Below are 14,516 nucleotides of genomic sequence, written 5' to 3'. Positions count from 1 at the left end.
CCTAGATGACAGGTTGCTAGGTGCAGCAAACCACCATGGCACATGTATACCCGTGTAACAAACCTGCACGTTCTGCACACGTATCCCAGAACTTAAAGTTAAATTTAAAAAAAAGAAAAAATTCACTCATTTCATCCCCTCCCACAGGCAATAGACACCCCACAAGGAAGCATCCATTGCCCTGCCCCTCCTCCCAATCCACTGGCTCACTTTTCTTCCCCTGCAAGGGAAAGACCTACAATCCCATAGCTGCCCTAGAACTCAACGGACTAGGTAGAAGGCCCTGACACATTATTCCATCCAGCATTACCACTGCTGAAATTGACACTGATGAGGTCAACTTCAAAATTTGAATGCCTTTCTGGGTCCTTGAGTTTAGAAGAAGGGTGTGATTAATTAGCCCCTCCAGTCTGGGCAGCACTTTATGTGGTTGCGTTATAACTAGTTATATAACCATTATCTTTCCCGCATGACAGTGAGGATTCTGAAGGCAGAATCCATATGATTGATTCACTTTGGATTCTCTGGGCATTCAGCACAGTGTGTTGCTCATGGTGCATATCTCACAATATTCACTGAACTAAATTATGAAGATACCATTTCCAAAAGTTCAGCTAATAAATTTGTTATATGTAGATACATATGTATGCGTATATATGTGGGTATGTGTATAAATATGTGCTAGTATAACATTAAAAGAGTAGGGAAATTTTGGGAGACTGAGGCAGGTGGATCATGAGGTCAGGAGTTCAATACCAACCTGGCCAACATAGTGAAACCCTGTCTCTACTAAAAATACGAAAAGAATTAGCCGGGCATGGTGGCATGCGTCTGTAATCCCACCTATTCGGGAGGCTGAGGCAGGAGAATCACTTGAACCTGGAAGGCAGAGGTTGCAGTGAGCCGAGATTGCACCACTGCACTCCAGTCTGAGCGACAGAGCAAGGCTCTGCCTCAAAAAAAAAAAAAAAAAAAAAAACGGAATTTTTAAAATTATAAAATCACCATAATTTCACAACCTGAATATAACTATACAGTGTGTAGTATAGTGAATTTTCCTTTGTTCTTTCTCTATCATATAAACATGCACATATTTATTCATATTTGCCTGCTTATGGCCAGAGTATCTATATAGACATGTACATATAATTCGTATCTTTTCCTTTGCATACACTGTACATGTACACTTCACATGTACACAGCATATAACACTGTTCAGTATTGCTCCATGGTCTCCCTCCATCATGCCTAATAATGGCTACATAGTATTCTTCCCAGTGAAAGTGCCAGTTTACAAAAACTGCTTCCTGCCTTTGGATATTTAGGTTGTTATGAGGAAATATTTTGAAAAATAATAATAGAAGAAATATTTTTGTGCTTAATGCTACTTCCTTTTTTGCTTGTTGTTTATTGCCTTGCAATGGATTCTCAGGAAAGGAATCTCTGTGTCAAACAGGATACATATTATTATAGCTCTTGATACACATTGCCAAGTGGGTTTTGAAAAGTGGTACATTAAGTTATCTTGCTATCATCTGTGTACGAAAGTACTACTTTCACCAAACCTTCTTTAGCGGAGGATATTCCAACTGTTAAAAAATGTTACAAATTGTGAGCCCCTCCTTAGGGGTAGTACTGGAGGCCTGGGGTCCTGGCATTTTTCAGCCCATGCAGGAAGCTCCCTGATGAGTGTCTGAAACCATTTTTAGATTAACTTTTAGTACTCTACTGCATGCTTCTGAAACCAGAGTAGGCACAGCTTCAATCCTATGCAGGGAGGATGCACAAAAGCAGAATGTCCATGATACATCTTTCTGGAGCAGCAATTTTACGGTGAGATTTGGAAGAAACAAATTTAATCATTTCCAAGAGAACGTGTAAGAACTATCAAGTCTTAGGACACATGGCCAGGACCAGAAGGTGCCCAGTGAAGTGCTGGGGTGGGGCCCTGTCCCACAACCCTTGGACCAAATAAGAAGGAAAAGTAGAACCTAGGACTGAGGAAGCCCCAGCAACTCCAGACTCGATAGCCCTTTACCAAGACACAGGAAGAACAAAGGCAAAGGCAAGGCAAGAACTGCAGAGGAAGAACCTAGCACAGAAGTTTCCTAGGAGACTTCAACTGAAGCATCAGCAAAACTGAAAGGCTAATGCCTGTCCACACATCCAAAAGCAGATCTGTCCTGGATCTGTTTTCAACACGTCAGCCAGCTATCAGGAAACCTGAGATGTGATTCTTCTACCTGGCAGAGCCTCTCATCAAGACATAAACTGGGCCCCCTCTTACCTTATGGACAGCTGCCATGTGGAGGTGGATCTATGGATTGGCCTCATGCTACATTCAAGCACTTTGCCTAGGACCCAACAATCATTGCCAAGATGAAAGTCAGCAGCAGGTCTGAAGTTTGCTTTCATTATGTTCTCCAGCCTGTAACCAAGACAGTAATCCTGGCCACTTCTTCAAACCCGACGCAAGGTTGTGCTGATATAAATGCAAACTCAGCTGTATGCCTATCAACCATCTATGTGGCTAGGACTGCCAACTGAGTATTCAGGCACCAGGCAAGAGGTCTTCCCAGGTTTCCAACTAGACTTTCGAGAATTTCCAAAGATAATGACTTTGCCCCTTTCAGTGCCCATCCTCCAAATATAATCAGAGGGGGCCTCTGGAAGGTATTTAGACTCTCCAGCCTCCTCCCTAGCGAAAATGGAGTTGGACAGAAAAAGGCAACCTACTGACCTCAAAGGCACCAGCCCAGATACTGAGTATAGGGGCCCCCTATGACACACCTCATCTGAGCCACATCAAAGCCCAAACTGTTCCTCAACCTCTACCATCCAGACAGCCCAGAACAGCCCTTCAGAATTGTCTTCAGATGGGACAAGAGACAGTAGAGCTGCAGGTTCAGAATGGCTGCCTCATCCCTCCCTCCTGAAAAGTCTATACCTGCTGATCAGAGCCTCACACCTTAGGGAGGTCAGCCCTCCCAGTAAGTGTCCCCCTAGGAGGACCTTCTGGTCTTTTCCTCCTCTGAGGAGAGGAATGATACCCTCTGTGCCACAGAATATATAACCTCTACTCTCACATGACTTGATTGACTGATGAACAGATGCCCTGAGGAAGAAAGAGATGCAGAGGACAGCCTGTGTCGTGTCTTGTAAATTCCTGTTTCCCTAGCTGTGATGCCTGTGCAAATGGAGGAACACCAAATAATACGGGGTGGTGGATGCACAGACACTGCCTAATAAAATTCAGTAAATTTAAATTGAATTTAAGGGGAACTTATCATATGTCATACAAAAATTTAAGTTGCTGAATTTTATAAGAAAACTGAGTTAAAATGCATAAGGGCATTACAATATAATTTTAATAGGAAGCTATGAAGATTATCTGCACTTGCTATGTAAATGACAGAATTTTGGGTAACTATGTAAGATCATTGATGGGCTTGAAAAGATATCCATTACTTAATTTTATCAGACATTTACTTTCAAATATTTGCTGTTAACCAGTTAACCAATTAACCAATACCCTCTCATGTTACTAAATTTTTTTTATTCTGAGGGAGCACTTCTATTAAAACAATAGTAAGATTGTGGCTAATTTTGGTTATTAAAACGATCAGATTGTTCGATTAGTTTATGTTATTGTTAACCAAATGCTCCTATAGATAGCATATTGTACAGATGTTTTGATTCATCCTTTTACTCTAGGTCAATTTTCTTTAATTTTATTCATCAAATTGTATTTACTGTAGATAAAAGAAACATTGTAGTTACCATGTACTCTGCAGATCTGCACTCTTTAAAAATACAAATTCTCAGTCAAAACTCACACCTATTTTATAAAAATCTGGATTTTAAATAATACTTTGAGGTAATTTCTATGCACATTAATGATTTTTAAGGGGGGTAATTCGATTCTTAAAAGAGGGGAAGTTTACATGGGTACACTGATTTGTCAAAAAGGTACAATTTTAAAATTGTACCTTTCAATGTGTAGGCATTTTATCTAAAAAATAATCGAAAACCTAATGAAGTGGGGGGTGGGAAATGGTTTGAAGTATAGATTAAACAAAAACAACATATGACTAATAGATGTTAAAGCTGGGTGACAGGTCTATTATGTTTTTTGGTATTTTGTATATGTTTTTAATGTTCTGTAATAAAACACATGAAATGACAGAGTTGATCTATACTTAGTTCTTAAGATTTTGGTTACCTTTGGAAGGAGAAGGAGAATGTGATTATCAGGGGAATGAGCAAGTCTGATTCTATTTCTTGGTTTCACAAGTCTATTTTGTAATAATTCATCAGCTTTCCATAAATGTTTTGTGCATATGTTTCTGTATGCATGTTATAAATCAATAAAAATTTAAATATTAAAAAATTTACAAATTATATATATTAATACATGGTTACTTATATTCATTCTATAAACATTTACTGCAAGTCTTCAATGCCTTGGGCATAGCTTAAAGGCTAAGGACACAAAGGCCCTCGGCCCTCACAGGATTCACAGTATAAAGGGGAATGAGAAAACCCAGAACTACAATACCTTCTCAAATGCCCAAATTTGTGACTATCAGTTGCGGAGGGTGAGGCTCCCTCACTCCTGAGAGGCTGCCTCCCTCATACCAATGTCATGGGAAATGTGATTCAAATTCTGGTTAAATACTAAACAGTCAGCATAATTGTACTTGCAGTTACACATTCAACGAATATTGGTTAAACAGGGAAAAATAATCACCCAAAACTCCTGCTCTGAAAAATATTACTATAAGCAAAGTCAAAAGACAAGTGACAAATTAGGAAAAATATCTGTAATATGTAACAGACACAAAGGACTAATATAGGAAAAGTGCCTAGAAAGAGTATTAAGAAAAAGGTCAATAAAAAATGAAAGAGAGATATGGACAGTTCACAGAAAAAGAAATACAAATGGCTCTTTAACATATGATAAATGGGGACTGGCACACTATGGCTCACAAGCCAAGTCTGCCCAGCCATAAGTTTTTGTAAATAAAATTTTATTGAACACAATGATGTTCATTCATTTGTGCATTGTCTATGTCTCCTTTCATGCGACAATGCAGAGTTGAGTTGTTACAGCAGAGACTGGCTCACAAAGCTGAAAATATTTACTGTCTCACCCTTTAAAGAAAAAGCTTCCTGACCTCTGATCTAGAGAAGCAGAAATTAAATAGCATTTAGATATTCTTCATCTATGAGATTGTCAAAGTTCAAAAGTTCGAAAACACTATTGCAGGGGCTTCTCATATATCTTTTAAGAGCAAATTGGTAAAATTAATTAAATGATAATTTATTAATATTTTTCTCAGTTGATAATTTACACATACTTTTTTCCCACAGTTTTTCTTTGGGGCACTTATTCTACAAGAGCACTTGAACATACATGTCATAGCTATTTATTGCAGCTCTGTTTGTTGCTCAGTTTGGAAAGATTTAAACCATTTTCACTGGACTGGTTAAACTATGGATGTCCATCTATATAATGGAATAATATGTAGTTGTCTAAAAGAATGAGGAAGGTCTCCACATGCTGATCTAAAATATCTCCATAATATATCGTTCAGTGAAAATCGTGAAGGGCAAAACAGTATGCATGGTGTGCTACCTGTGCATAAAATGGAGGAGCAGAAAACTGTATCCTTGTATTTTCTTAATATCTGCATAAAGAACTCTGGAAGGATGCATAGAGGCCTGATGATGGGTCAAGTTTGGGAACTGGATGGAGGAAGCAGCTCTTGGGTAAGATGCCTCGCTATATGTCTTTTTATAATTATTTGGTTATTGAGCCATATTCATTCACTGATTAACTGAGCATCTGATGGGTGACAGGCACTATTCTACATGCACAGGACATAGCAGTCAATGAAAGAAACAAAAATCTCTCTTCTCCTAGGAGCTTATGTTCCAGCAGAGGAGATGATACTAAACAAATAAAATATATAGTATGGTGGATGATGGTAAGGTGATAAGGAGGAAAAAATGGGAAAAAAAGCAAGAAGGATACGAAGTGCTGAATGTGTGTTGTGGCGAGAAGTGGATAGTGATGAACGAAATTTACTGAGAAGGTGATTTATTTATTTGCTTATTTTAAAATTTTATGGGTACATAGAAGCTATACATATTTATGGGGTACCCAAAGATGACTTTTGAGAAACAAAGAAAACTTAAAGGAAATAGAAGAGTGAGCCAGGCAAATATATTAAATATTCAAATCATTAAATTAAAATGAGTAATCATTCCATTTACTTTTTCTAACAAACTTGTTAGGAGTTATTAATGAGGTCAGTATTATTAATGAGATTATCTTCATTATAAACTATCATATTCTGGTCCCAATGAGTTCCTTACATACAATTAAAAAAGAAATGTTAAGTCCTCTAATCCAAGTGCTAATAGAGAGGGAAATAAAACATGTGTGGGAGAGTGTGGGTGGGTGCCTAAGCCCATTGATTCGAGGTGGGGTAGGTTGAGGAGAGATGACCCTAAAAGAGTTCAGGAGACTGGGAGGGAGTCAGCCTGTCCAGGACTAAAAGGGAGAATTCTTGGAAAAGGAAAAGACTGTGCCAAAGAAATGAGGTAAGAAAAAACCTGGCAGGTGGTTTAGAATAACTGGAGCAGAGGTCTTGGTCAGGGAGGGTAGTGACTAAATTAAAGCATGGAGTAGTAAAGGTTGACATTAAAAGCTCTGGTAAGCCACAGAAGGACTTTCAGAGTGGGATGCCTCAAACTATCATCAAGTCCTTTCTTCCTTGCCTGCCTCTGCTCTAGGGCACACTTTCTCAACCTCAGAACTGTTGATGTCTTGCCCCAGTAATTCTTTGTTGCAGGAGATTGTCCTGTGCATTGTAGGATGTTTCGCCACCCATTAGATGCCAGTAGCAGCCTGCACTTCTAAGCTGTGACACCCAAAAATATCTCCAGACATTGCCAGACGTCCCCTTGCAGAGCAAAATCACACCTGATATGAACCACTGATCTAAAGATTGAAAAAGCTAAAATTCTCATTTTTCCAGCCTCCCTTGCAGCTAGAAATGACCATGTGACACAGTCCTGGCCAGTGAAATCTGAGAGGAGATCTACTGGAACCTCCTTCCATTTTCTGCCCTTATTGATCTTGAATCAGCCTGAACAACAGCAGCCATTTGGCAACCATGAGATGACAAACATAGAAAAAAGGCTTTGAGAATCACAGAGATACTGGCGCCTAGATTTTTTATTGTATATATTTAAGGTGTAAAACCTGATGTTTTTCTACACATACACATTGTTAAATGATTACTCAAGTGAATAAACACGTTCATCACCTTCTTTTCATTTTTTGTGTGGTAAAAGCACCTAAAATCTATTCTCTTAGCGCATTTTCAGTATACATATATTTTTAACTATCATCCTCATGCTATACATTAGAACTCCAGACTTATTCATCCCACAACACTGCAAGTTTGTATCTTTGGACATACTTCTCATTTCCTCCTCCATGCCCGGATAACTACTATTCTACTCTCTGTTTCTATGTATTCAACTTTTTTTTAAGGTTTTATGTGTAAGTGAGATCATACAGCATTTTTATTTCTGTCTCTGACTGGGTATATATCCAAAGAAAATGAAATCAGCATCTATAGAGATATCTGCACTCCCATACTTATTGTAGCCCTATTCATAATAGTCAAGATATAAAAACAACCAAAGCGTCCATCAATGGATGAATAGATTTTAAAAACTGTGGTGTATTTACAAAATGAAATATTATTCAGCCTTAACAAAGAAGGAGATACTGCCACTTGTGACAACATGGACAAAGCCGGAATATATATACTGAGTAAAATAAGCCAAACAGAGAAAGAAAAAGACAGGCCTCTACGTGGTGTTTGTGCTAATGAGCCAATGCTAGCAACCACCTACCTCCAGACTTCTTATTATGTGGGTAAGATAACGTCTATGTATTTAGGCCACCAAGTTGAGGTTTTCATTTTTTGCAGTTGAAAACAATCCTGACTCTTAAACCACACAAACTTATTTGGATTTTATCCCAGAGATAATGAGAATCTACTGAGGGATGCTAAAAAATAAAAAGAATTGCATCATCACATCTGCATTTTGGAAACATCATTTTGCTACAAAATACAGACTGTGAAACAAGATTGTAGAGGCAAGACCATGGCAAATACCATTATGATAAGGCAGACAAAACCATGATGGCGCTTGGAGCCAGTCAATCAACGATGGTGGGACTAAAGTGGATGCCATACACTTTAACAGGCAAAATGAATTGACCAAAACAAGTTGGATATGGGCAGTGAAGAAGATGCATCAAAGGTTAAAAATCCTATTTCTAGATTAGGTGATGCCCTAGATAGGTACATAAAAGAAATAGCATATTTAAAGAGAAGGACAATACTCTATTCTAGGCTGGAGTGAATTTGAAATGCTTATAGCACAACCAAATAGCTATTTTCAGGACACTTAGATAAGAAGCTCATGAAGTTAGAAAAGACAGAGGCATGATAATTGTCTAATATATGTATGGTATAATTCAAAATTTAATATTTTAATAAAATAACATTACTTATTATGAATATCAATGAATTGTTAATAAAAATACAGCTAAGCAAAATAAAATTAAAAATACATATACCTGTACCCACACAATTCTGGCACCTGGTTATAATTTGTGGTAAAATGTGGTTACCTATACATATGAATATACATACATAAATGGGATTATAATGTATATGATGTGTGGTAACAGGCTTCATTTACCTAGTAGCATATCATAAGCATCTTTCTACTTCAATTAACACTTACAAATTTTCCCTAATATTTTTACTACATGTATTATAAATAATTCTGAGATGAATCATCCTCATAGTAAAATTTCTGTCTATATCCCTAATTATTTCCTTAGGAGACACTTCCAGAAGTGGGATTTCTGGCTAGCGTATGTGTTTTTAAGGGCTTTGATGGATATTGCCAAATTATTTTTTAGAGAGGTTGTAGCAAATTCACAATCCCATCAGCACAATGTGCAAGTACTCATCTCCCCAGACTTTCTCCAAGACTAAAATGATATACTTAATCAGTCAAGTCTTTGAGAAATGTATAAAATAAAAATGCTAATCTCATTGCAATTTCCATTTTGTATTTTTCTGCCAGAATTTGAGCTGTTCATGTTTTATTGACAATTTGTATCTCTTCTTTTGCAAACTGTTGATTCTTGTTTTTTGGCCACTTTCCTTTTGGGACACTTTTATTGATTTGTAAGAGCTCTTCATTTGTTATAAACTTTAACTCTTCTTCATTAATGTTTCATTTTCCCCTAGTTTGACACTTGTCATTTACTTGTAGGGCCCATTGTAGTAAGCAGATATTTACAATTATTGGAATGGCCAAGGTTTGAAATGTTTGTTGGGAAGAATGGGCACAAGATGTGTCCAGAAATAAATAGGGAGATTAAAGTATGATGTGAAAAGCTCAGCTGAGATTGGAGACTATGAATTTCTAGTGGCTTCAAATGGCAAATTGTACTGGTGTTTGATAACTTGTGCGGAGTGAGAAAGGGTCACTTTTCCTAAGTCATCTAATATGAACTCTGCCTAGATTGGAACTTGAAAGTAAAACCAGCCCTTGCCTGAAGAGAAATCCAATCAGAACCTCAGTCCCTTTCTTTCAATGTAATATCCAGAGACCATCAGGCAAAACAAAAACAAAATATCAAATATTTTCAAACTCACTTAACCAGCAGAGGAGCAGTTTGGTCATTCAAACCACTGAACATTTTCATGTAATTTTAAATGGCTCCTTTTATGTAAACAGTATCTGTTTTCAAGAAATGATCTGGAGGAGAAAGTTAGCCGTCTTCCTAAAGAGTACAACTTTGAACCAAAAAAGGGGTGAATATCAGACTCTCCCAACTCACATGCCTTCTTCTGTCTCCAACTCTCCCACAAGGTTACCAAACACCCTAGACACTCACCTAACAAAGAACACACACACACACACACACACACAGATACACAGAGAAAGTGAGCAGGATTCACTCAGTTGGGGTTTCACCTACTGGTTTACTCAGAAGCTACATAAAGGAATATGGAAGTTATGTGTATTAGCAAATGTGTTGCTGAAATAAGGCACCACGTGGATAGGAGAGGAGGCAACAGATGTACTGGGAGAAAATAGGAGGGGCTGGGGCCCTGTGGGATTGAAGATCTGGTAGAGCAGAATGAGGACATGAGACAGCTACAAGATTAGGACATTTTCCACAATTTTCTTCCATCATACTTTTCATCATTGCTTCTAATTCAATTATTTGATTTTCTTCACTAAAAACAATGGTTATTTGTATCTTGAATATTCACCTACATATTTTAAATTTTGTTTATTAATTTCACTTATAATCAGGGAATGTTCCCCATTTCAGAATTAATTTTCAGTCATTGAGTCTACACACTGGATCCAAATTTTATTTTAGCCACACTGCTTTTCTGTTTCCTTGCGTTTTCTTTTTATCTCAGCCTATACTTACTTAAAGAAGCATTGTCTTCCTGCATCCCAAGTAGTATTTAATTCAAGAGTATGAGGCAGGAAGGAGGAAGTTTGGAGGGGAGAGAAAAACAGGGCCATGTACTTTTCAGCCTTGACAAGATCACAAGACTCATTGGTAAACACAGGACTATTCAATGAGTTACCACTTTCAATGGTCATAATTCAGGGTCATGTCGACTGAAATGGAAAATTGCCAGGTACCTCCTGTGCTGAGCAGAGGTCCAAAGTGCAATGCTCTGTTTGCTCTCACGCGAGACATATTTTTGCAACAGCTGATTCACAGGTATCCTTTGGGTCTTCGGAAACTACAGACACTCTCCGCGAGCCCCAATTCATTTAGGGGATAGCTTCACTATAGAGCTAAGGAAATTATCCTTAAATTGCTTGTGAAAATGATGCCTGAATTTCAAAGCTCTTTTCCGCCCTTGTGTCCTTTTCTCCAATGTTGCCTTGAAGCAAGAGCAAAGATGAGATTCCTCTAATGGGTGAGTGCCTAGAGAAGGGGGCCCTGGACTTCCTCAAGGGGAAAGAGGAGCTGACTGGTGACCTAGGCCTTCACTGATCCAAGAAGGCAGAGCCCTGGACCTGAGGCACAAGCAGACTACATGCTGCAGCTCGCCCAGCACAAGGCCCTGAGCAGTCCTTTTTTTTTTGAAATCAGGTTGCGCATCATCCAAGATCCTCTCACAAAGAGAAGCCATGAACTTCCTTGGCTTATGGAACTCTCCACTTGGCTCAGATTTGCCACTGTAAATCATAATGTCAGGTTTGCATTTCAACTCTTAGACCACCATGTGTCAACCCTGCCTAGAGAATTAGAAAGTAAAACCAGTCCTTGCCCAAAGGAAATCTAATTGAAACCCTAGTCCCTTCCTTTTTATACAATATATCCAGAGACATCGGGCAAAACAAAACAAAACAAAAACAAAAGCAAAGTATCAAGAAATTAAAAACTCATTCAAGCAGCAGAGGAACAGTTTAGTCATTCAAACCAGTGAGCATTTTCATGTATTTTAAAATGACTCCTTTTATATGAACAACATCTGTTTTCAAGAAATGATCTTGAGGAGAAAATCAACCATCTTACTAGAGTACAACTTTGAACCAATGAAGGGACAAATATCAGACTCTTCCATACTCCAGATGCCTTCTGTCTTCATCTCTTCTACAGCTTCATCAAATACCTCAGAAAGGCCCCAAACACAGAACATAAAAACACATATTCTCTCTCCCACAAACACAGTCTCATACAGAGGCAGCCTGTGTGCGGTTAACTGCATAGAATAATCAGGCTGAGGTACTCCATCAGCCCCCGCCTTGGTCAGAGTTAATGCATAGTGACAGAAGTCAACAGTAGCCCCGGGCCACTTCAATCACTCACTTGAGCAGCTAAACATTTTCTGCAAGACAAAGCTCTGTTAGAACCCTTCATTTTTCAAATTAGAGAATGACAAGCTTAATTCCCAACCAGGAGACCTTTCATCTCAAAACTCAGCATAGCCGAGCAGTAGCTATGATTATGTAGTGTGTCTTTCCTGAGAATAAGGCCAGAGACGGCCAACCAGGAGACAACCTTGGACCCAGTCCCAGACCTCAGTCCTGGCCCAGCGGAGACCAGGAACCTACCTGAGACAAAGGAATAGGCTGCTAGGATGTTGCTGAGCAAAGCCATCTCCACGTGCTCCGGGTTGTGGCTGAGCGGCAGCCTCATGGGACATCCAGAGGGGACCTCCTGGAGGTGCTTGGCTGAATCAACGTGGCCACTCTCCTTCTTCTCTTCTGTTTGGGAACACAAAGTGAGTGATAAGGCACATTCTGCTGTCCTGAGGCCGTGTTCCAGGTAGCCTGGGCTCCTAAAGACATATTTTTGCAACAGCTGATTTGCAGGTGTCCTTTGGGGCTTTGGAAACTACAGACCCTCTCTGGCCAGCCCCACTTTATTTGCGGGATAGCTTCACTATAGATCTACGGAAATTATCCTTCAATTGCTTGTGAAAACTATGCTCGCGAAAACTAGCCAGGATCCTAAAGAAAGACCAGCAAGCTCTCCAAGCCAGGGGTGTCACAAAGATTTGGGGTCTTGTGCTCTTTGTTCAAGTGAGCTTCCTGGCTTTCAAGGAAGTAGAAACTCCTTACATCCCTGATTTTCCTGATCTTTCTCCTTTCTCTTCCCCGTATCTTCCTAATTCCCACTAAAATCCCCCCTTACCTCTTCCAGAACTCTTTATTTCATTCTCCCTGGTTCACCTTTGAGGCACAGCCCATCAGGTTCAAATCGTCATTACAGTCATCACTGCATTTTAATTACAAGCCACAGCCCTCTCCTCTCCTGCTGTGCTTTCCCGGGAGCCTGCAGTGATGACACTTGTGCACCTTGATCAGTTTGCCTCATCCCTCAGGTCACTAAATGTGTGCCTTTGGCAGTGGTTCAGAGCTGGCTATTCCAGAACTGCCAAAGCGGTTCCCATTCTAAAATACCTACAGGAATTTGGGAGCAGGAGCTGCTCCCTGCCTCTAGCTCCATGACTCCACCTGTGACTGTGATGGGCGAGTAGAACACACACATGGCCCAGACTGCCCATCCATAGAACCATCCCTCCAGAGATCAGAACGGGGACTTGGAATCTCAGTGCTCAGCCTCTGGCTGGAGGAGCACATCCACTCCCCAGCTGCTGCAGCTCAAGCCTGGCATTAGCATTATCCAGTTACTCAGCAAAGGCTTTACAGAGAGATCCTGAGCATGAGTGGGAGAGAGGTGGAAAATACCCAATGGCTCATTCGACATTGCTATGAACTGAAGGCAGGGAATTGAGTCACAGAGTGTAGAGGGGTGTCAGGCTTGGGGAATGAACCTGGGTTCTCAGTGGGTCACAGATGTAACATGGGCCACAATTAGAAGGCCTGGAGAGTGGCAGTTCTACGAGGTAAATAGAATGGGCTACAACAGAACATTCTCAGGCTGGTAGATTTCAACAGGCCTCAGGAAAAACCAAAACAAGAAAACACCAACCAACTCACAGATACAAAGAAACAACCACAAAGTCCTTGGAGCAGCCAGAGGCTCTGAGAGTGACAGCACAAGGAGTGGGAGCTCCAGGGGCTTTGAAAAGAGACTGGCTGCTGTTAAGGGACCCCTGAGCCTGAGCCTCTGAGCCAGAACAGAGTGCCTCTTTCAACAGTCATTTGTGTTCCTAAAAGGTGACAACTGGATGACACAGGTGAATGGTGAGTTCAGAGGCTGTTCTCCAGATTTAAGGACTTCAAGACCCAGGAAAAGAGTGAAGCTACTGGAACATGTCTGAGTGTGTAGTGAGCCATGTCTATTTCAAATCCATTCCCTCCTTCCTGTCTCCACTAATGCTACCAGGGTGCAAGTCTTATCATTTTATTTCTGGGAGTTTTGCAACAGTCTCCTATCTGGTCTTTCTGCTGGTAACTCCTTCCTGCTCAGTATAGCACACCCATGCTTATTAACAGGGTCATTTTTCCATAGTACAAATAGGATCACATCACTCCACCACCCAACTCTAATGAATTTCCATTGACCTTCTTAACACAATACACATCCACTTTCACAATATCTGACCCCTTCCTTACCTCCTAATGTGTCTCCTATCCAAGCTGACAGTCACACACATATATACACACAGATAATAAGAAAGCTTAGAGCTTCAACAATACTAGATTACTTTTAGTTTCCCCAAGTAGAGCAAGCCCTTTCCTCTCTTCATGCTTTTGGTCACAGTCTTCCTTTTGCCTAAATGCCCCCCTTCTCTTCATCTGTGTGGCAAATGTTTCCTATAAGAAATAATTCAGAAGTTTTATGGCAGTCCCAAAATCTCAATGATGTTTTCTGCAGAAATAAAAAAATCCATACTGAAATTCATACGGAATCTCAGGGGACCCCAAATAGTCAAAACAATCTTGAAAATTAACAAAGT

General features: G+C 39.8%; 1 protein-coding gene across 6 annotated transcripts in view; it reads right to left on the bottom strand.

Annotated features, from left to right (window-relative positions):
• Positions 1-14,516, bottom strand: part of EVA1A (eva-1 homolog A, regulator of programmed cell death) — a 179,315-nt gene that overhangs the window by 12,607 nt on the left and 152,192 nt on the right. For 5 of the 6 annotated variants that reach the window (XM_065526938.1, XM_045369003.2, XM_045369004.2 and 2 more), the window contains one exon: positions 12,202-12,354. In XM_065526938.1, the coding sequence (XP_065383010.1) occupies positions 12,202-12,354 (153 nt within the window). Of the gene's footprint in view, positions 1-12,201; positions 12,355-12,784; positions 12,848-14,516 lie in introns of those variants that run through there. The other variant, XM_005575486.5, reaches the window with a different exon arrangement.

Source organism: Macaca fascicularis, chromosome 13 (assembly GCF_037993035.2).
Source record: "Macaca fascicularis isolate 582-1 chromosome 13, T2T-MFA8v1.1".
NCBI lineage: Eukaryota > Metazoa > Chordata > Mammalia > Primates > Cercopithecidae > Macaca > Macaca fascicularis.
The sequence above is the reverse complement of the archived record's forward strand: the minus strand, read 5'-3'. Positions and strand labels throughout refer to the sequence as shown.